Raw genomic sequence first — 23,146 nt, 5'->3', positions numbered from 1 at the left:
CAGACATCTTATTCTATTCCGCACATCCCTAGGTACCGACCGACACCCCATATTTTCCATTCCAACTCGTATTAAGCGGACTAGCATTTGTTGCGACAATGCCGGCCTATGTGGTAGCCATGATGGCAATCCATGATCGAGAAACGTATAGAAAATACACCGCACTGTCGCCATCAATCGTTAAGCGGTATGGCGGCAAATTTCTTACTCGGGGTGAAGAGGTTTGGTCAATGGAGGGAGATATATATAAGGATCGAATGGTAATCTTGGAATTTCCAACGAAAGCAGATGTGGAAGCATGCTTCAAAGAGGACGCCGAGTATCTAGCTGCCGTCCAGTTTCGCCATTCAGCCTCAATCGGGCGCATCCTGGTCCAGGAAGGAGGTACGAATACTGAAAATCCTGATCCAAATGTCTAAATAGACCGCGTAGGGAGGTATGGGATGAGATTTACCTTGATATACGATCATAGTTTAAAATTCACTTATGGGCATAGCTCAATAAAATATAAGACGCATAGTTTAATTAATGTTAATGTAACCAGAGAATAAGGGACACCAAATCTTACCACCTGACTCACGCGACCTCACACTTTTGGGGTCAAACAGACAGCTGATGCTAGTCCTATCATTGACCATTTGGGCAGAGCACCTCGGCTTTATAATAATATTATAATCAACCATAATTACAGCCTTCCGGCTCTGATTACTGAATGGATCGAATGCAGGTGGATATTGTAGATGTTGAAAGACTACTACTAGGTAGTGATAGCGCATATCGGTACATTTCGCTTTCCAGGCCGCAAGAATAAATACTTCTCCAATCACAACGTTGAAATGCGAGGCAAGGCTCCAGGCATTCTAGGCATTCTCTTCCCCGCTCGCATCTCCAAGCTCCCAACTTCAAAGCCGTTATACATGACGCGAATTTTGCGATCATAATGTCTGGATTCGAGGCTTTGTCGATGGTCTGCAGCATTATGCAGGTCATCTCCTTTACCAAAGAAGTTTTGACCCTCTGCAAAGATGTTTATGATGGTCGCCCGACAACTGACCGCCAGATGGAGGAAAACACAACATCTATCCAGGTTCTATTGGATAGTATGAGACAATGTTCTGTCTCTGTTCAGCAAACCAACAGTGATAAGGAGCTCTACGCAATAGCTGAGAAATGTAGCAAAGCCGCCCAAGAACTGCAGAAAGAGATGCAGCACGTTACCAAGCATTGCAAACCTGGAAATACAATAAAGGCGATGATCGCGGGATATAAATCTACAAGGCATAAAAGAAAGATCACATCTCTCTACAACATATTTTGCCAGTACCAGAAAACGTTGGAGACATATATATTGGTTCGTCTATGGTACGTCTATCCCTGCACTGTTCCTTATTTCAGCCTCATACAATAGTAAACTGACACAGTTCTGTATGTAGCACGAAGAGCGATGCTGCAGAGCTCCAACGCCGGGAAACTTTTAACGACCTTTCAGATACCATGAAGTACTTTATTTCTCAACTTGCTGCGGGCCATACTGAAATGGCCAATCTTATTACCCGTGAAAGTATTCAGACAAGACAGCAGATCAAAGATTCCGAGAATCAAGTGATACAGTCGATTAATGATGCCCAATCCACAGCATACTCTGAAGCAAAGAAAGATCGTCTCCTTCGCAGCCTGAAGTACGCGTCTATGAATACCCGGCGCACTGAACTTAAACCTGCGCACAAAGCTACATATGTTTCGATATTTGACTCGCTTGACGCAAATAAAGAACCAGATGGAGCGCCAGCCTCGAGTTCAGCGGCTGCTTGGAGAAGATTTGTCCAATGGCTTCAATCCGAGAGACGAGTATTCTGGATCCAAGGAAAGCCTGGTGCAGGCAAAAGCACTCTTATGAAGTTTCTCCTTCAACATGAAAACACACAGAAAGGGGTCGATAAATGGAGTCCCAATACTTTGATTCTATCACACTTCTTTTGGAAGCCTGGAGATAACTTACAAAGAAATTTCAGGGGATTACTATGTTCCTTGACTCATCAATTACTATCCAGCGAATGCAGTGCTGTCGACCATGTGCTGTCGGAATTACAGTTCTCTGGAGGCAAGGACAACATAGGAGACTGGGAAATCTCAGAATTGGAATCCATCTTTCATTCCTTAATGATACACTGCAAACGATCAGTTTTTTTCCTTATCGATGGTCTTGACGAGGCGACTGAGATTGAAGAAATTCTTCATTTTCTAGATTTTCTAATTGGACTACGCAGCGTCAAGATCTGTATATCTTGTCGGAGCGAAGATGTTTTTCTGGAAAAGTTTTCAAAGTATGACGGATTCAAACTCAACGACTTGACCAAGGATGATATGCTACAACTTGTATCTGCAGCCATTCCCGAGAGCCAGAGGTATCCGTCGGATTTTCTACAGGACTTGAGAAGCTTGATCGTCCAAAAAGCTGAGGGAGTGTATCTTTGGCTCGTTCTAGCACTTGAGAGTGTCAAGAGGGGACTTCGGAACAACGACGAGCAGAATGAAATATATTTGCGCTTGTCGAGACTACCTTCTGAGCTTGAGAAGCTCTATGCAGATATGTGGGGGAGACTTGGAGAAGACACAGACATATATGAGAAAGAAGCAGCTCGATATTTCAGTTTGATCATCATGAATCAAACTTTTTTCGACATATATTCCCACGCTTGCAGGTGCATCTTCGATTTCCGCCTGAGCACGCTTCAATTTATGCTCATTACAAATGATACGATGAAGGCAAATATTTTGAATAAGTCATACCAGCTGCCAGTTTCGGAGATAGCGAATAATTGTGTGGATGCGTCTAAGATTATTTCCATCCGGACTGCCGGGCTCCTTACCGTTAAAGACGTTAAATATGACTTTTCTAATCTGCTTCCAGAAGAGCTTGCAGAAAGAATGAGATCAGATCCATCGGAATCGAATCAGTACTTTTCTAGACGAGTGGACTTCATACACAGGACATTGTTCGACTTTTTTACAGAGTCCGAGATTGGTCAAGACATATTGGCACAAAGCCAAACACATCGTGTCGATATAGATCTTGCAACTACCATTCTCTGCCAACTTCGTATTATGCAATATCATGGAATATTCGCTGAATCGTATGCAAGAGTAGGACTTGGTTCACCGCTACATTACTTTCTCTGGCTTTTAGGCCAAATATTTGCACAAGATTCCATTTGCGAGTGCCACATGGGTACTACTCTGCTACATGCTTTTGAGAGACTCTTCGAGGCTGGTCTTTTACCGTGGGATGACCGACCAGAATGGTATCCTCTTCCATGCTTTGATGTTATACTCATCGGTGATCCTGCTTTTGATGAGTTCATACAGTCGCGAGTAGAGGACAAAGGCGAATCACACGCCACCTGCCTTCTTCGAGAATTCTTATTTGCCAGATCCGTCGAACCTAGCTGGCAGTTGATAAAAGTTTTTAAAGAAGAGTTCGTTCTTTCTTTAGGTGGAGACATAAATTCTGCCGATATTTGTCTTCATAAATTTCCGACGATTGTTCGCGGCTTTTTGGAGGCATCTCCTCGGGCAATAAGGCCTCCTGAGATTGCACCATATGAATCTGGATTAAGTGCAATCATAAAAAGATTATATAAGTCTGCATTTGCTTCACGTATGATTCTGCATGAATCTATGGAGCTTTTGATAGCCGTCCTAGAACGTGCACCGAACTTGAACCAACACACATCTTTTCTCTTGGGTATGGAATCCATTAGGGGTCAAACCTATCTATTGTGCCCTGAATTGAGCGACATTTTATATACGATGGCTTCCATTGAAAAAGAAGATGAAAAAAGAGTCCTACAGAAGAACCCAGCCAAAGCACTTCTATACCATGCGCATATTATAGCAGAGGTAAACCTGAAATATCTTATCGAACATTTTTTCAAAATACTTCCCTTAAGTACCGAAGAGACGATGTCTTGCATCACTCGCGCTCGGCAATTGGTTGAAATGAAAAGCAGCAAGCCTTATGCAAAGGCTCGCTTCTACGTTCAATTGTCTTTAAAAACGGAATCAAGTCCCGCTTCAATGACGTGTTACCGTTTCATTAACCAAGACATTGACATCCTAGCTGATAGCATTATCATGGAACCCGCATTTGACGATTTTGCTTGGCATAGTTTAGCCTCCCAAAGAATTTTGGATCACCTTGATGAATTGGAGAGAGTTGAATTTTCTGCTTTATCCATTCTGGCCGACGAGAAGCTTGGAGTATGTCGTCTTGAAGATATGGGCATCAAACCACCCAGTTGACCATTGGTAAATAGGATTTTGCCAATTTCCAAGTGACTGAAGAGAAAGAACTTGAAAGTCCACGGTACACAAAGATATTAAATAAATGATATTTAGTGACTATCAATCTTTGAGAGACATGTACATTTCTACGTTATATTGATGTGCCTACCAAAATTCCCTGCCCGGCAGGTCTTCGAGGGACTACTCTCGGTCATGTTGGTTGCTCTTTATGTCCATGTACTTCTTGAATTGGTGCTGCTGTAGCAAGACTCAATGGTCCCTGACTCCATATGTATTCTTAAGATAACATGATGGGTGTGTAAAGTGCGTACACAAAGTATTCATATTAATATTTTGTGTGTAGTTCTTATCCCATGCTTCACTTTTGTCCGCTAACTGCGGGCATTAAGGTCATACGGTGTGCCATTAACAAGCTTAGACCTCATAGAGCAATAGGTATTTAGACATAGGGTGTCAAGGTTTTCTGGTAATGATAAAATTGAATAAATAATGAACTGACAGAGGTTCTATCGTGTATAAAAACTGGCTATATAATAAAAATATATGCAACATGGTGACATAATCGATATGCCTATATGCTTACAACGAGCCGCTTGATTCTCCACTAGCATCTAGCCGTAGAGAGAGTCTATGTCTTAAGCAACTTTGATAACAAGCCCTCTATCTCTAATTCTTTTTTTCGCTTTACTTCTTCAGGACTTTGTTCTTCGTTATACCCAGGTGAATGATTTTGATCGGCAAGATAGCGGTTGAGATTATAAGACGGGTCATAATCATCAGGATCAACGGTAGAGACAGGAGTTTGAGCGCTTTGAGCGTTTTGAGCGTTTTGAGTGGTAGTTGAGGCCATCCTATTTTTGCTAATGAACGTGTTAGTCAGGGGAGGCAGGGAAAATAAGCTATTCCTCATATATACACCGAATTGGGTTGATCCAAGTTATACTCGTGGCATTTATGAGAGGAATGTATGTGTATATACAATGAGAGTAGGTTGGATCTATAGTAGCACGTACATATTGGTGTTATTTATAATAACAGTACCAGTAGATAAACTAGCCATATTGATGTATAAACCAGGGATAATAGGCGGGTATGAATTTCAGTCGTGAAAATTGATTACACCGTGGTAGAGGTATGTAGGAGAAACCATAGCCATGTGGTAGTTGAATGCGCCAGAGATTGAAAGCGAGGAAATTGAATAAGTATTTATATTCACAAAAGAAGCAGAGTTTGTGACCGCCTTTTTCCATTCTGCTACCCAATTTTGGCCTAAATATAAGCATACTCCTTCTATCAGCGATCAATCATACATACATCCAAGCGAAAATTAAGCTGGTTGTAAGTATCTCGAGACAACATAAGTACTGTAATGCATTCCCCACTTAAATATTACTGGGGCAGGCTGATTCAATATGGGGTCCAAGAGGACGGACGCTATGTAGGATGAATAAAACACCGCCGGTCTACTATATAAAATAAGTCTTCCTATTTTCACAGTAGTATATTTCTATTTTCACAGTAGTAGCCTGTGCCTGTACTAAAATTAATGCGCCTATACTACCGTTTTTAGTAAGTTATATTAAATTACAGTATAATGCCCTAGTGTATTACGTACTTAGCGAAAAAATATAATATAAGGTTTTAACTTTGCGTTTTTTTAGCTTTATTATTAAATATTATAATATTTAATATTATAATTTATATTACAATAGCTTTCTCCTTAGGTAATAATCCCCTTAATCTACTACTGTTATTAAAGTTTTCCTAAGGTACTAGCTTTAATAAAATTAATACTTTTTTTTATTATTAAATATACTAGCGTTAGTAAAAGTATTAGTTACTAAAGTTAAAGATAACTTTAACCTTAAATAATTATAAGTTTATAAATTTTATAATAAAAGAGTAATAATTTAAATTAAAAATAATATTAAGTATTTACTATTATTTTTATATATTAAAAAAGTATTATAACTATTTATATATATACTAAAAGTATTATAATAAACTAAAAATATTATAAAAGTATTATAATAAATTAAAAAAATTATAAATACTTAATATAATATTATATTACTATTAATAATATATAACTTATTTAAAAATTTCTTTAGTTTTTTATAAATATTTTATTATTATAATAATATTACTTTTTATATTAAAAAAAGTATTAATTTATAGGTTATTAATAATATAAAAGTTTAAATATATTATACTTTTATTTATAATTATACTATGTGACAAGCTGAGCTCCTATAGGGTTAGTATAAGAGGAATTCCCAAGGGATAAACCTTATACTAGGTTTATATTAGCGGATAGGCCAGGCTGGACTAGCAGGCAATTAACAAGGATAAAAGGGGTTTATTCACACAATTAGTAAATAATACTTTATAGGTATAATTAAGTATTATTTTATATTTACAACTAGCTATTTAAACTATTCTTAAACAAGCGTTATAAAATAAATATATAGTTTAGAGCTTACTTAAGCTCACTTATCCTAGAGTAAGCTGGTTTCCTAAATAAGAAGTGGCTTACTCTAGCTCACTTGTTATAGCATAAGCCTTACTATAATTAGGTCCTTGGTCTATTATAGTTCCAGGGTACCTTACCCTGTAGGCCTATTATTATGATTATAAAATGTATTAGTTTGTAATATAGTACTCCCCTCCCGTTGGTCTTGTCCTTAAGGCTTAAGCTGCATCCTACATAAGCGTTACAGCCCCCTTATTATTTAGGTAAGTACCTTTTCCTTTTTTTATTATTATTATATTTAACTAAGTAGAAAAGCCTAAATCTAAGTCTATAGAGAAATATTATTCTTACGTAGCTTTTATTTATTCCTTTAGTTTTAAAGTATTACCTTATTCTTATTACCTAAATAAACGTTCTTATCTAGCCGTTAAGGGTAGTAATATATACGCCTATTATTATTATTTAGGTTATTTATATAATAGTTCCTTTATTCCTATGTTTTCTTATAAGTGTTATATTTTTCTCTTAGGTACTGTTTATACTAACGTCTACTTTTAGTAAATTATATTACAGAGGAGCTTAAATAATTAAAGCACTAGGAAGAGCTTACGGAGGAGGCGTTAATTACTTAACAGAAGCGTTATAAGGAACTTCTTACTTAGCAAAAGGCGGAGCGTGACGAGGCTCTGGCTTATTTTATAAGGCTGCGGAAGCTTTATTAATTGCTTTGCGTTTATAGTATAAAGATAGTAAATTGTAGATTAAACACCGAGGAAATAAAAGAGGTAGATTATTAAGAAGAGGAGGAAAGGTAGGCTGAGCTAGCTTATATATAGCGTAAAAAGGTGTAGCTTCTTCGTAAGGTATAATTTATAAGCGGGGTTAAGTGGCCTTCCTTAAACGCTGATTTAGTATTCTTAGGTTTAAATCCTCTTGCCTTATTAAAGGGTGCTGTTACGACCCGACTCTTAAGGTCGCAATAATGGGCCAACAGGTTAGTCCGGACCGGATTAACTTTAATCCTTTAATTAATTAGGGAAGGATTAAGACATAACTTCTTAATCTAACAGTAGATTAATAAATTATTTATTAATCTAGGGAAGGATTAATATTCTATACTGTCACGACCCAGCTCTTATGGTCGCGACAAGGGGCCTACAGGGTAGGTACTCCCGGATTAACGTCGGGCCGCGCAGCCAATTAGGAAGCGGTCGACGGGAATCAACGTCGATTCTAATTGACGCAGGAATGAATCGATTAAGATTATGAGCGATTCTACTCGACTCTAGAATACACAACTGGATATATAAGTTTACTTTATGTCATTTATTAGAATACTTAAATAGCCAGTTGTTATTATAGCGTTTATAATATAATTAGATTGGAATACAGACATCTATTTTTATTTGTATTAACTAGCTGGTGATAAGATTGCCCGTTACCGACCTGATCGCCTCCGCCAACATAAACCATAGAACCACTCTAAGGTTTGTCCCTTGGAAACAGTTAACCTATAGAGCCTATAGGACCCGGTTTGTCACACGATAACAACTCTTGTTCGGACGGTCACCTTGGACCTACGGGTAATAAGATACTAAGGACTTAATAGCTGATGAGCTTCCGAGTCCTAGATAACGACACTGATTACAAGAGCGAAGCTTAAAGTAATTACAACAACAGCGACATTAAAATATAAGATAATTTCAAAGAAACCCCTGAAGACGTTAAAATGGCCCCTTAACCGCTAGCTAATACGTAAGAAGCCGAATAATGCTTCTTGGTACTTAAAGAACTTGTGGATTAGTTACGCTAAATAATTGCTACCTAAGTAACTACTATAATGACGCTTTAAGGATGAACACCAGTGGTAAACCCCGTGGTAAACCCAGCCCCTGCGGTATGTTAACGGGAACCCGGAGAAATTATTAAACCACCACTGCTAGATAAATTTAAAGGAGATCCTAAGTAAATTTAGAAATTTTTTACGGATATGAGAAACTACTTTAGTTACTTTCCGACCACTATGGCTAACGATGTTATAAAGATTTGAACTGTAGGAACCTGTTTGTCTAAAACCGCTAAAGACTGGTTTAAACTATACCTTAGGGATTTTGAATAAACTAAGACACCTAAGAAATAATATATAATTGACTTATTCGACAATTACGCTACGTTTGAAAAACAACTTAAGAAACTATGTGGAAAAACTGATAAGTCTAAAGAAGCCGAAGATGCGCTCCTTTAAATTAAGCAAAAAGGACCCTGTGTAAAGTACACTACCGCTTTTATACGCCTAGCTGCTAGGACTAACTTAAATAACGAAGTATAACGTATGCTCTACTACCAGGGACTTAACTTAGACGTTAAGGATAAACTCTCTAGAGATGAAAAACCTGATACCCTTGATAAACTTGCGGAAAAAGCCACTTGTATTGATGAACGATAATTTCAGCGACGCTAGGAACGCAAGAGAGAGGGAAATCCTTAGAAGATAGTTCTGAAGCATCTTTACTCTGGTAATAACGCTAACTAGGGAAAGAAAAGGGACTTTGCGATATACAACGATAGAAAGCCAGGACCTATGGACCTTAGTACTATTAAGGTATAACGTAAGAACGTTAAATGCTATAATTGTGGAAAGAAAGGATACGTGAAGAAATATTGTCGAGCCCCTAAGAAAGATGGCGATAAGAAATTTACGCCTGTCCCAGAGCCTAAGGAGAACCGAACTATTAATACTATAAGACCTTCGGTAGACTATGACATCCTACACTTCTTAGCGTGCTATGATAATAACTGTTAGACCTATTGCAGCGATAAACAAGGATCGGGATAGTACCCTAAAGGGTGTATATAAACCTTGAATATGCTTGAAGAAGATACCTAGGAGGACCTTAGCTACGTTAAATAACTTGTTTAATAAAGCCTTGATAAGTAAGAATAAAACGATAAATTCGAGGATAAGGAAGAGGTACTCCGAGAATGGAAATAAAACAAAGATATACGCCAGTACAACGAGGATCTTCCAGATACAGCACCTCCGATATAATATAACCCTTATGAAGGAATAACTTAGGAAGAAATCAACGACCTTGAGAAGCATATGTGCGACCAGTGTAGATCGGTCGAACCTAAGGGACTATATTACCCTTGTAAGATAACCACAGCCGACTGGGAATAACATAAAGATTAATACGGAATCTAAGGTATTATTAAAGAAAACCAACACTACGACGAAATTATATAATAAAAAGAACTCGAAGACCAACAGAGACTCCTTGAACAATGGGGACAGATTAAATAGATTAATCTAAGTACTGCCTACGACCGGATCCAATTACACAAAAATCAGTTTCAACAATACATTAAGACCAACGTAGACAAATACCTAATAGCTAAAATACTAGAATCGACCTTATACTACGTCGATGATATCCTACTTACAGACTAATGTAATAAAGCTAATATTATCAACTGTAAGCTACTACTGTGTAAATAATATGCCATAATTAAACTTCAGGAATAGTATAAGGACTACGGGGCTGTAGAATGTGGACAAAAAGAATTTACGCTCTGCAATAAAGATCGTTGTAAGAAACATCAGTACTAACGCCGAGCCCTTGCATACGTTACCTACAACCTGGAACGACAAGGATTCAACCTAGTAAGACATGGCGATGACGACGAATTACGAGGAATCAACTGGAACAACCTTCGGAAATACCATAAGCTCACCGCCAGACACGTACCTAAACCCGGATGCACCTGGTGTGAACGCTATAATATTCGAAATAAAGAACCAGGATGGATTACCTTAGACCTAGACGACATTAATATTGACCCTTACGGTAATAATTATTACAACGGCGCCGACGATGCGACCTACTATAACCTGAATACTATAACAGGAGGAAAGAAACTACGGAAATTCCTAGTAGACGGATGGTTGAACGATAAACCAATTATAGTCTATATAGATTCCGGAGCTACGACAAGCTATATTACGCCTTAACTAGTTAACCGCCTATAGTTAAACTATCGTAAGAAAGAGAAACCATATACCCTTGCGAGTATTAAGAAATAATAATTTATATATAATAACGGAACTGTCGACCGCGAGACCGATCACCTTATAATCTAGTTCAGTAAAATTAAGGATACGTTTAAATTTAATATTGCAAATATCGCAGAATATAATATACTCTTAGGATACGATTGGCTTAAATTACGTAACCCCGACATTAACTAGATCAGAGGCCAGGCGAGATAGCGAACTTGCCCTGAACTAATTGATTTTAGAGATATACTGTAACTAGATCAGGAGGATCGACAGGATGCTATAACATCCCCGACGACAGGATCGGTGACCCCTGCATTAAACCAAGAAACGAAAAAACACACGGAAAAATAAAAAATCATAAAGCAAGTATGATTGGAGGAGCTAAAGAAGCTCCCGAGGATAGTTAAATACATCAAGAAACCAAAAAAGAAATAGCTTAGATTTCTTAACTTGATTATACAAAAGGTTAAGGAATTATACCACCGAGACTAATAAACACTAGAACGTTTAAAGAATATACTAACAGACCTCTAGTATATACTAGTCTTTAATAAAGAACTTAACACTAGACTACTAGAATATAGCTAATGGGATTATGAGATTAAGCTTATGGACGATAAAGTCCTAACGTTTAATAAAATCTATAACCTAAGTACTACCGAACTTAAGATACTTGATGAATAGATTAAAGACTAGCTGAAGAAAGGCTACATTAGACCTTCTAAATCCTCAGCAGGATATCCAGTTATATTCGTGCCTAAAAAGAACGGTAAACTTCAACTTATTATAAACTACCAATAATTAAACGCAATAACTAAGAAAGATGTTACGCTACTACTACTGATTCCGGAAATCAGAGACCGGCTTACAGGAGCCAAGATCTTTACTTCGCTAGATCTTAAAGGAGTATATAACCTTATCTAAATTAAGAAAGGCGACGAATGGAAAACCGCCTTCTGCATAAGATACGGACTTTACGAATGTCAGGTAATGCCTTTCGGACTCATAAACGCCCCAGTATTTTTCTAGAAAATGATCAACTACGTACTATGAGACTACGTAGATTATTTTATTATTGTATACCTTGACGATATCCTTATCTACTCTAAGAACTTGGAAGAACATAAGGAGCACGTTAAGAAGGTATTATAAATACTCTAAGATAATAAACTCCTGGTGGAACCTGAGAAATGCAACTTCTATACATAGAAAGTCATATTCCTAGGATATGTTATTACCCTAGGCAGAGTCTAAATAGACCCTGAGAAACTTAAGGTGATTAACGATTGGGAACCGCCACAGAACGTTAAGTAAGTATAAAGCTTCTTAGGACTTGCTAATTACTACCGACGCTTTATTAAGGACTTCTTAAAAATTGCCACGCTACTCACGAACTTGACAAAGAAAGACGTCAAATTCGAACTTACATAAGACGCTCTAACAGCCTTTAAACGCCTTAAACGAGCCCTCACTAGTGCACCAGTACTTATGATGTTTGACCTAAACAAACCTATTATAATCGAAACCGATGCCTTAGACTATGCGATCGGAGGAGTACTCAGCCAACCAGATGAAAAAGAGAAACTCAGGCCTATTACCTACTTCTCTGAGAAACTATATAGACCAGAACTTAGATATCCCATCTACGATAAAGAATTTATGGCTATATACTAAGCGCTTAGTAAGCAGTATTAGAGACATTATTATAAAGGAAGTCGATTTCTAATAATAATCCTTATGGATCACTGGAACATTACTTACTTTATAACGACATAAGAACTATCCCGCAGATAAGTTAAGTATTATAAGCGACTCTCCGAGTTTAAGCTCATTATTAAATACTGCAGCGGATCAGACAACGGACGCGCTGATGTACTTAGCAGGCGCCTAGACCACTTCTAAGAAATCCCGGAAGTTAAGGCACAAATACTGGAGAAAAACCAGTATGGAGACCTAGTTATCCGATCGATCGACACCTTATACCAAATCGAGATGGACGACCCGATTATCGACGATATAAAGGAATACGTTAAGAACTGGGAAAATAAATAATACCCAGAAGGTGTTTCTATAGACACTGGATACCTGATACTAGATAGACTTATCTGGGTACCAGAAGACTTGCGAAGTAAAGTGGTGAAATCAGTCTACGTACACAAACTTAACGGACACCGTAGAATCAGAAAAACCACATAATAAATCGCATAATACTTTAAATTTAAAGGTATTAAGAAATAGATATAGAAGGTTGTATTAGAATATATGATATGCAGACGAGCTAAAAGCTTTAAGCATAAACCCTACGGACAGCTACAACTACTACCTGTACTACAGCGACCATAGGAATCGATCTTATTTAACCTAATCACTAAACTACCTTCTTTAAGAGAACCAGTCACGAGGGTACTCTACAACAGTATCTTCGTAATAGTCGATAGACTTACGAAAATGGCCTACTTTATACTATTTAAGGAAGCCAGTAATACAGAAGAATTAGCTTATGTAATAATAAGATACGTTATAAGTAACCATAGACTACCGGGGGACATGATCTCCGACAGAGGAAATACATTCGTATCCAAATTCTGGAAAGTACTTACAGCCAGATTAAGAACAAATCACAAGGCCAGCATAGCCTACCACCCACAGACAGACGGACAGACGGAAAGGATCAACCAAATAATTAAGACCTATCTACGCTATTACATTAATTTCAAGTAAAACGACTGGGTAGAACTCCTCCCCGTTGCATAACTCGCTTACAACAGCACAAAATCAGAATCAACTAGGAAATCACTGTTCTTCCTAAACTATGGATTTAAACCCGAAGCCTACCGACCGCCAAGGTAAGGGGAAGATGTTAAAAAAGCTATAATTAAGGCAGAAGACATAATTGAATTACACGACGAACTGCGACGATAACTTAAATTCATCCGACAAAGGATGATCAAATACGTAGATAAAAACAGGATTAGAGGACTAACCCTTTAGGAAGGGGACATGGTCTGGCTCCACCGACATACACGAGGAAATAAGCAAGCAAACATCAAAATAAACAGGCCAAGCGACAAACTTGATTTTAAGAAACTTAGACCTTATAAAATTTTGAGAAAAATCGGAGAAGTAAACTATAAACTTGAACTTCTAGAACGATAGGAAAAACGAGGAAAATATATACATCTAATATTTCACATCTCCCTGCTAGAAAAAGTATAAATTAACGAAGAAACTGGAAGATTTATCTAGGATGAAATTATTGTTGAAGGAGAAGAAGAAGAATATGAGGTAAAAGATATTAATGTGATAAAAACAGGAGAAGACGGTAAACGATGCTATAGGGTATAATAGGAAAAAGGGGAAGAAAAAGAAGAAACATAGGAACCTATTGAGCATCTTAAGAACTTAATGGCGCTAGTAGAAAAACTCCATTAAAGCCTAGGGATTGTGCCAGCTTAGGATCTATTAATAATATCCCTAAATAATCTACTGATTCTAAAGAAGCGGGGACGACCTTAGAAGAACCCTCTGCCGACTGCGTTGTAGCAGCCTGAAGAGCGGCCTCCGCCTTACGCTCCTTCTGCTCCAACTGCTCCAGCTCCGCTAAATTGTTGATACCCCGGGACACTGCATGCGCTGCCTTTTCAGACTATTCCTTACGTTATTTCCGAAGATGAATAACTTTAGCTATAAGATTTGCGATTTCCTCTTCGACGGCTTTAACCTTACTGTCAAGCTGGTCGCGCTGATGGGAAATACGTAATAATTGTTAAGGTGTAAGAAACGCCTTACAATAAGATTTATAATCCTCGACATACTTCGAGCAGCGACTTAAGTTAACCTCGGAAGCTAAATACTAGGATCCCTTCTTTTTGTAATAGAAGCAGGGTTTTATCTCGACGGATTGCGATAATATAGAAGCAGTAAGTACCACACTCCTGTTAAGTTTCTTCTTCTTTCCTTTTGTATTAGCTAAGTTAGCAGATTTTTAAACGCGGAAAGTTATTTTGGCGACGAACAGGTAACAGAACAAGAAGAACACCTACAAGTAGGAGGTGTGGATACTTATATACTAGATCACCTGGTCTTAGGGATAAGACTAACAGGAGGGGGAGAATCGTGTTACGACCCAGCTTTTATAGTCGCGACAAGGGGCCTATAGGGTAGGTACTCCCGGATTAACGTCGGGCCGCGTAGCTAATCAGGAAGCGGTCGACGGGAATCAACGTTGATTCTAATTGACGCAGGAACGAATTGATTAAGATTATGAGCGATTCTACTTGACTTTAGAATATACGACTGGATATATAAGTTCACTTTATGTTACTTATTAGAATACTTAGATAGCCAGTTGTTATTACAGCGTTTATAATATAATTAGATTGGAATACAGACATCTATTCTCATTTATATTAACTAGCTGGTGATAAGATTGCCCGTTACCGACCTAATCGCCTCCGCCAATATAAACCATAGAACCACTCTAAGGTTTGTCCCTTGGAAACAGTTAACCTATAGAGCCTATAGGACCCGGTTCGTCACATATACATTAATCTAGTCTAGATTAACTAGATATATAAGTTTACTTTATATTACTCATTAGAATACTTAAATAGCCAGTTGTTATTACAGCGTTTACAATATAATTAGATTAGAACTTAGACATCTACTTTTATTTATATTACTAGCTGGTAATAAGATTACCTGTTTACCGACCTAATCGCTCCGCTAATATAAACTATAGAACTACTTTAAGGTTTATCCCTTAGAAACAGCTAACCTATAGTACCTATAGGACCTAGTTTATTATGTAATAATAACTCTTATTTAGACAGTTACCTTAGACCTACGGGTAATAAAATACTAAAAACTTAGCAGTTTATAAGCTTTAGAGTCTTAGATAATAATACTAATTACAAAAGCGAAGCTTAAAGTAATTACGACAGTAATATTAAGCTTAAAAATACACTAGCTGAAAACATAGCTAATTAAGCTAATTATAATAAATTAAAGGCTAAGTTTAAAGCTCTTAAGACCTAGCTTTAGGACCTCTAAGATAGAAAAAGAGAGAAGGGTAAGGTTATTAAACTAACGAAGCCCGAACCCTTTGACGGAGATTTACGTAAGATAGATAAATTTTTCTTAGAACTTGTAACTTATTTTAAATACTTCCCTTATACTTTAAAAGATAATAAAGATAAAGTTATTTTTGTAGGCAGTTGTTTTACAGGAGACGCTAAAATATAGTTCTAATCTATTATATAGAATTATAAAGAAGGAAAGATTAATTTAAAAAAGCTTAAAATATAAACTAAAGAAATTTATACTAAGTATATAGAATTTTAGAAATAACTTAAAAAGTCTTTTAGTATTATAAATAAATAATAAGAAGCTAAGTAAGAACTTTGTTTTATTACTTAAAAAAGACTACTAAATAAGTATACTTTAACTTTCCTACGCTTATTAACTAAAATTAACTAAACTAAGGAAATAAAAAAAGAAGTCTATTATAATAATGTAAAACCTAAAGTTAAGGATAAACTTTTTAAAATTAACTATAAAAAGATAACTTTTATTAATTATACTTAAAAAGCTATTAAAATTAATAATTGTAATTAGGAATAATAAAAAGAATAAAAGTAAGAAAAGAATAGGAACTTCTATAATATTTAACCTAAGTAAACTTAAAAATACTAAGCTAACTAAGGAAAAAAGTAAAATAATTATATTATTTTTTTTAATAATAAATAACTAGGCCTAATAAACCTTAGTACTATTAAGGCTTAACGTAAAAACGTTAAATACTATAACTGTAGAGAAAAAAGATATATAAAAAAATACTACCAAAAGCCCGCTAAAAAAATAAAAAATAAAAAATTTACACCTATCCTAAAACCTAAGGAAAACTAAGTTATTAATACTATATAACCCTTAGAAAATTATAATATCCTATATTTCTTAGTATACTATAATAATAACTATTAAACCTATCGCAGTAATAAATAAAAATCAGAATAATACCCTAAAGGGCGTACATAAACCTTAAACACGCTTAAAGAAGTTACCTAGGAGGACCTCAGCTACATTAAACAACTCGTTTAATAAAACCTTAATAAGTAAGAATAAAATAATAAATTTAAAGATAAAGAAGAGGTACTCTAAGAATAGAAATAAAATAAAGCTATACACTAGTATAATAAAGATTTTTTAAATACAGTACCTCTGACGTAATATAACCTTTGCAAAAGAATAACTTAGGAAGAAATTAATAACCTTAAGAAATATATATATAATTAATATAGGTTAGTAGAACCTAAAAGTATTTACTACCCTTATAAAATAACTATAGCGGACTAGGAATAATATAAAGACTAATATAAAATATAAGATATTATTAAAGAAAATAAACGCTATAATAAAATTATATAACAGAAGGAACTTAAGGACTACTAAAAGCTCCTTAAATAATAGAAACAGATTAAATAGATTAATCTAAGTACTACCTACGACTAGATCTAATTACTTGGAAATTAGTTTCGATAATACATTAAGACTAATGTAGACGAATACCTAATAACTAAGATATTAAAATTAATCCTATACTACGTTAACGATATCCTACTTACTGACTAATATAATAAAGCTAATATTATTAATTATAAGCTACTACTATATAAATAATATATTGTTACGACCTGATCCAAAGTACGTACCTTTCGGGAATACTACGGAAGGAATAGCTAATCATAAGAAAGTTTTACAGGCTTACTTAAATACATATACTATAGTGCATAAGCCTTAACACTAAGGTTACAGGCTTACCAGGTATAACGGAACTTTTTAAAGTAAGCTACTAGGAATAACTAAATATATAAGATTTAATTCTCTACGCTCTTTAAATAACTTAAATAGACAGTCGTTAATAAAGCATTAAGATTAAATATAAACTAAATCTTTATTATATTTTACTTACTTTATAATTACATTTACTTAAAGCTACTTTTTATCCTTTCTGCTAATATAAACTAATTAACCTTAGCTTATTACCTTAGGAACTTACCCTATACTATTTAAGTATTAGGTCGGGACGTTATACATTAACGACTCTTATTCAGAAGAATACCGAGTTCCTTTAAGTAATAAACTATTATAGCCGGAGAAACGGATGCTAATATAGAGGGAATCACCCCAACCACTAATCCTACTCCTATCCCCGAACCCGTCTAACTTAAAGACGTTAATGGAGACCTTACTTTTACTAATGAACCTGAGTAGGATAAATTTAAAGGGGACGCTTTGAAAGAATACCTTTAAGATATGTTTTATGCTAATAAACAACTCCTTAGCATCTTAAATAATAAAAAGAAGAAATCGGATGGATTTAAGAAAGAAGACGGAGATATTATGAAACTTAAACGCCCTGGACCCTTTGACGGAAGTTCTGAGAAACTTCGCCTATTTGTTGCTGAACTTCGTTACTATATTTGCAACTTCCTACGAACTTTTACAAAAGAAGAAGCTAAAGTCGCTTTTGCTACTACCTGCCTTAAAGGAGTTGCTAAAAACTGGTTTCAACTATTCTGGGAGGACTATAAAAACAATAGCCCAACTAATAAAGAATCTACCGCCACTGTTTAAATGTATTTAAGTATTCGCTACTTTGAATAAGAATTAGTTAAAATGTTCCTCGATATAGGAGAATAACGAGCTTTGGAAAACAAACTCGTTAACCTTAGGCAAATAGGGAAATGCGCAACTTATATAGTTAAGTTTAACGAAATTGCCTTTTGACTTAGATAGGATGCCGAACCCCTGAAGAAAATATTTTACGACGGTCTTAAGTTCAAAGTAAAGGAAAAGGTTAACGAATACTGACGAAAAGCCATCACCTTGGTGGAATTTTAATAAAAAGCTATGGATCAGGATAACCTACTGTTTGAACTCCGCATGGAAAAAGGACAGAAGAACTATAAGGGCTACACCTTTGGCTATTAGGTAAATTAAGGTAAGAAACGCCATAAAGAAATTGCTAAAGATAATAGCGGAAGACCCGGAAGAATAGATCTGGATGTCCTATAGCGCAAAAAAGAATTTAAGTGCTATAACTGCGGTAAGACTGGCCATATAGCTAGAAACTGTCGAGTACCTAAGAAAGAACGCAAGGATAAGATTCCAGAACTAAGAAAGGAGGTCCATATTATAGATAAGAATGAACGATCCCTCGATCTATTGCAACGAGAAGATAACAGCTACCTTTAACATAAGGAGGAACTGGAGGCTACTATTTTTCAGAAGATAATTCGGTAATATCACCAACTTCGTTGGAAGCGAATCCGAAGAAATTAACGAACTTGTTGAATTCTAACATCAGGTTAACATCTATGACCCTGAGCAAGATATTGAATCCTTTGTCTACCGAGAACTCTGAGATAGACTTGCGTAATGGCAACTATATAATAATAAATAATAAATTATTGTAAGCCTAGACACAGACGAAATATAGGAACTCCGAGGAGATTACCAACGGATGCCTTAAGATCACCCCTAGATTAACCCTATAAACGATAACTATTATAAAATTTGTTAGATAAGCTGTATTGCTTATTAATGTCTGTATTACCTAAAGTGGAAAATAGAATATAATACGTTTCCACGAAGAAATTCGGTAATTCCAATTACGGATCTATATCGCGAAGGATACTACGACGGATGGAAGGTTACTTATAAGTTTCGAGAACTACGTATTACAATTCTTAAACCACACCCGACTGCACCGGAAGAATACAGGAACTACGGACGGATTAAGAACTGCTTAAGCTATTAATACACCATCCACCAGACCAGGAAGATCCTTCAATAGTACGACTAGAACGAAGGAACTACAGCGTGTACCTTTGAATAGTATTAATAATGCGACGAGCTAGATTACCTTAAGTATCGAAGGCATAAACTAAAAGCCTGGCATAATAACGTTTCGGAAGAAAAACGAATCGAAGGACAGTAACTTATGAACCAGTTGTATAAATTAGGATTCAACTTCAGGACTTATACAGGAGCATCTGAAGGACTCCTTCGAAAATACTACGAATTCCGAAAGACCCCTAATAATCTGTAAGACGATGAAATTACCTGCGACATATGTATTAGGTAGATGAGACTATACTGTAGAGCAGTAGAATGGATTAACTGCGAGAACCTATACTGTAAATTACACGTATTACGTAAAATCGAAGACTGGTACTTAAAAAACTAGAATAGTCTTTGGATAAAGGGCACTATGAGACTAATAGAGAATTTATGTCCTTTGAAAAGGAATATGAATACGATAGTGATGAAGAACGAAAAGTTCTTAAGAAAAAGATTACTTTTACGATAACTTAGAATAAGGAACTGCTTAAAATCTTAATAGACTCTGGAGTAGATGGGAATTATATATTAGCTGTAACTGTAATATGCCTGTAGTTGCCATGGATACGAAAGAAATGACTATACTGACTCTTTTATGGAGAAGGAAAATAGTTTAAATATAATAATGGATGGGTAAAGAGACGGACTGATTACCTGCATCTCGAAGTATTTGGTTAAATTACTCCAGTAGTATGTAATATTATTAACACCCTGAAATACGACATTATCTTAGGTATACTATGGTTATACTAATACGAACCTTTGATAGTATAGAGCGAAGGCCTAATTTGTTGGCGAAATAACGAAAGAACTTTAGATTAGAAGGAGGACAGAGGAAGCCAGAAACCTTAACTTCTAAAGCCTAAAGATATACCTGCGCAGTATTAACAGAAGCGAACGAAAGCTGCAGAAGCTTAATCCTTAAAAAGGTTTACTAAAGGGAAATAAGACCTATATAAACTTAACTAATTCCTGGAAATTGTAAAAGGAAAACGTAATAATTAGGAAGGAGAAAAGGAGGAACTTGTGGACCTAATAGACAGTATCCCGAAATAATATTAGAAATTTAAGGCTTTATTTTAGAAGACCTTAAAGAATCCTAATAAAAGTATATAAATACTACTATATACTAAATAGGACTATATAATAGAATTGAAGGAAGGGAAGTAACTGAAATACTTTCCGTTATATAACCTTAATTAGTTGGAACTAGATACTTTTGATAAATGGATATAGGAACAGAAGGAGAAGGGATACATTAGAATCTCTAACTCCCTAGTACGATACCCTGTTATCTTTATTCTAAAGAAAAACAGGAAACTATGATTGGTCGTTGACTATAGACAATTAAACAACATTATAATTAAGGATTAAACTCCCCTACTACTGATATCCGAAGCAAGAGACCAGCTATAAGGAGCTATGATATATATTTAGCTAGATCTTACTAATGCTTATGGATTAACTTGAATAAAGGAAGGATATGAGTAGATGATAGCCTTCGGTACCTTAGGAGAATCTTACGAATTCCTGGTAATACCTTAAGGACTAATAAATACACCTGTATCCTTCTAAAAAAGGATTAACCACATCCTTTGGAAATATCGAAATAAATTCGTTATTGTGTACTTAGATGACATCCTAATATATTCTAAAAACGAGGAAGAACACGAGGAATATATACGATTAGTACTCCAGGTACTATAAGACAACTACCTCCTTGTAAACCCTGAGAAATGTTGATTTTATACCTGAGAAGTGGAGTTTTTAGGATATATTATTACCCCTGGAACTATTTAAATGGATCTAAAGAAAGTTGCCGTAATTAACGAATAGCCTATACTAACATTAGTTAAGGAAGTACAGAGTTTCCATGGACTAGCTAATTACTACCGACGTTTTATTTAAAACTTCTTAGTCCTAGCCCGACCTCTGACTAATATGATAAAGAAAGACTAAAAATTCAAATGGATAAAAGAAGCAGAATAAGCGTTTTAAGCAATCAAGCAGGCCATAACTTCAGAACCTGTTTTGGCCATGTACGACCTAGAAAGACCAGTGGAGATTGAAACCGACGTATTAAAATACGCGATCGGAGGAGTACTAAATCAATGGGACGATGAAGGAAAACCTCATCCTATCGCATTCTACTTACGAAAACTCAACGGAGCTGAACTTAACTATGCAGTCTATGATAAAGAATTCTTAGGAATTAAGAGCTGCCTAGAACAGTAGAGTTAATACTACAGAGGAAGTAAATTCTGAATTAAGATCTTTACTAATTATTGGAATATTACTTACTTTGTATCTACTTAGAAACTATCTGGACGATAACTAGGATACTTTGAATTCTTGAGTAAATTTGATTATAAATTGGTATATTGTAAAGGATCGGAAAATGGAAAAGCTGATGCACTTAGTAGAAGAATTGATTATTTCTAAGAAATCCCCGATTACTAAGGTACTATGTTACACCGGAATGCATAAGGTAACTATGAACAAAGATTCTTCGACTTGATCTTTAAAGTAGAAGAATATAATGAACTTTTTGAAAAAATTAAGGAGTATGTGAAAGATTGGGAACTGCATTAGTTTCTATCTTGGGTTATATTACAGGATGGATACCCTATGAATAAAATTAAATATTAGGTACTTCCTGAATTATAAAAGAAAGTTGTAAAGTACGTTTATGAATACCCTTTGTTTAGATATCGAGGAATTACAACTATATATTAATAAGTACTTACGATATACTGATTTAAAGGAATAAAAAAGATCGCCGCTAATATTATAGTAACCTGCGATAAGTGTTAATGCGCTAAATATGGAAGATATAAACCTTATGGAAAACTATAACCCTTACTAGTACCTGAACTACTATAGGAAATAGTTACCTTTAATTATATTATAGACCTACCGCCTTTTAAGGAACCTTTTACTAAGGTAACCTATGATAGTATCCTAGTAGTAGTAGATAAATTTATAAAATAAGTATATTTTCTGCCTTATTAAAAATTACACTTAGCAGAAGACCTTATATATACGTACCTAAGAATAATAGCAGCCGACCATAGTATACCCTGAGAAATTATCTTTGATAGAGGATGAACGTTTGCCTTTAAATTTTGGTAAGAACTTATGGTAAGACTTGGAGTAAACTATAAACTTAGTAGCGTATACTATTCTAAAACGGACGGTTAGATAGAATGAATAAATTAGATTATAGAGTAATACCTATGATATTTTGTTAATCTATAATAAGATAATTGGGTTGATAAATTGCCTTTTGCTTAGCTATGTTATAATAGTACGAAATCTGAATTAACTAAGTTGATACTATTTTACGCTTTATATGGATATACTCCTTTAGTATATAGGCCACCTTAGAAGGGACCTAATGCTGA

The 23,146-nt window shown here is 35.5% G+C and overlaps 3 protein-coding genes across 3 annotated transcripts; 2 read left to right on the top strand and 1 right to left on the bottom strand.

Moving 5' to 3' along the window:
* Positions 1–77: 77 nt before the first annotated feature.
* On the top strand, positions 78–507 carry M431DRAFT_512827 (hypothetical protein). Its single transcript, XM_024919914.1, has one exon. The coding sequence runs from the start codon at positions 99–101 to the stop codon at positions 417–419; it is 321 nt and encodes a 106-aa protein (XP_024769041.1). The 5' UTR covers positions 78–98; the 3' UTR covers positions 420–507.
* Positions 508–940: 433 nt separating this feature from the next.
* Positions 941–13,203, top strand: M431DRAFT_9957 (hypothetical protein; the record flags this gene model as incomplete). Its single annotated transcript, XM_024925166.1, has 3 exons — positions 941–1,362; positions 1,434–3,476; positions 13,173–13,203. The coding sequence occupies 3 exons, from the start codon at positions 941–943 to the stop codon at positions 13,201–13,203; spliced, it is 2,496 nt and encodes an 831-aa protein (XP_024769040.1).
* Positions 13,204–14,153: 950 nt separating this feature from the next.
* Positions 14,154–14,901, bottom strand: M431DRAFT_512826 (hypothetical protein). Its single transcript, XM_024919913.1, has 3 exons — positions 14,855–14,901; positions 14,628–14,795; positions 14,154–14,484 (listed from the first exon to the last, which is right to left on the bottom strand). The coding sequence occupies exons 2-3, from the start codon at positions 14,649–14,651 to the stop codon at positions 14,233–14,235; spliced, it is 276 nt and encodes a 91-aa protein (XP_024769039.1). The 5' UTR covers positions 14,652–14,795; positions 14,855–14,901; the 3' UTR covers positions 14,154–14,232.
* Between the last annotated feature and the right edge of the window lie 8,245 nt (positions 14,902–23,146).

This window comes from Trichoderma harzianum, assembly GCF_003025095.1.
Source record: "Trichoderma harzianum CBS 226.95 unplaced genomic scaffold M431scaffold_18, whole genome shotgun sequence".
Lineage (NCBI taxonomy): Eukaryota > Fungi > Ascomycota > Sordariomycetes > Hypocreales > Hypocreaceae > Trichoderma > Trichoderma harzianum.
Note: the sequence above shows the minus strand (reverse complement) of the source record. Positions and strands in the feature narration are given on the sequence as shown.

Bases quoted from the DNA above. Each gene is read 5' to 3' on its own strand.
- M431DRAFT_512826 (XM_024919913.1), bottom strand. From the start codon at position 14,651: ATGTCGAGGATTATAAATCTTATT. The intron at 14,485-14,627 runs GTAAGGCGTTTC...CGTAAGGAATAG, and splicing joins CGAGGATTATAAATCTTATT to TCTGAAAAGGCAGCGCATGC.
- M431DRAFT_512827 (XM_024919914.1), top strand. From the start codon at position 99: ATGCCGGCCTATGTGGTAGCCATGATGGCAATCCATGATCGAGAAACG.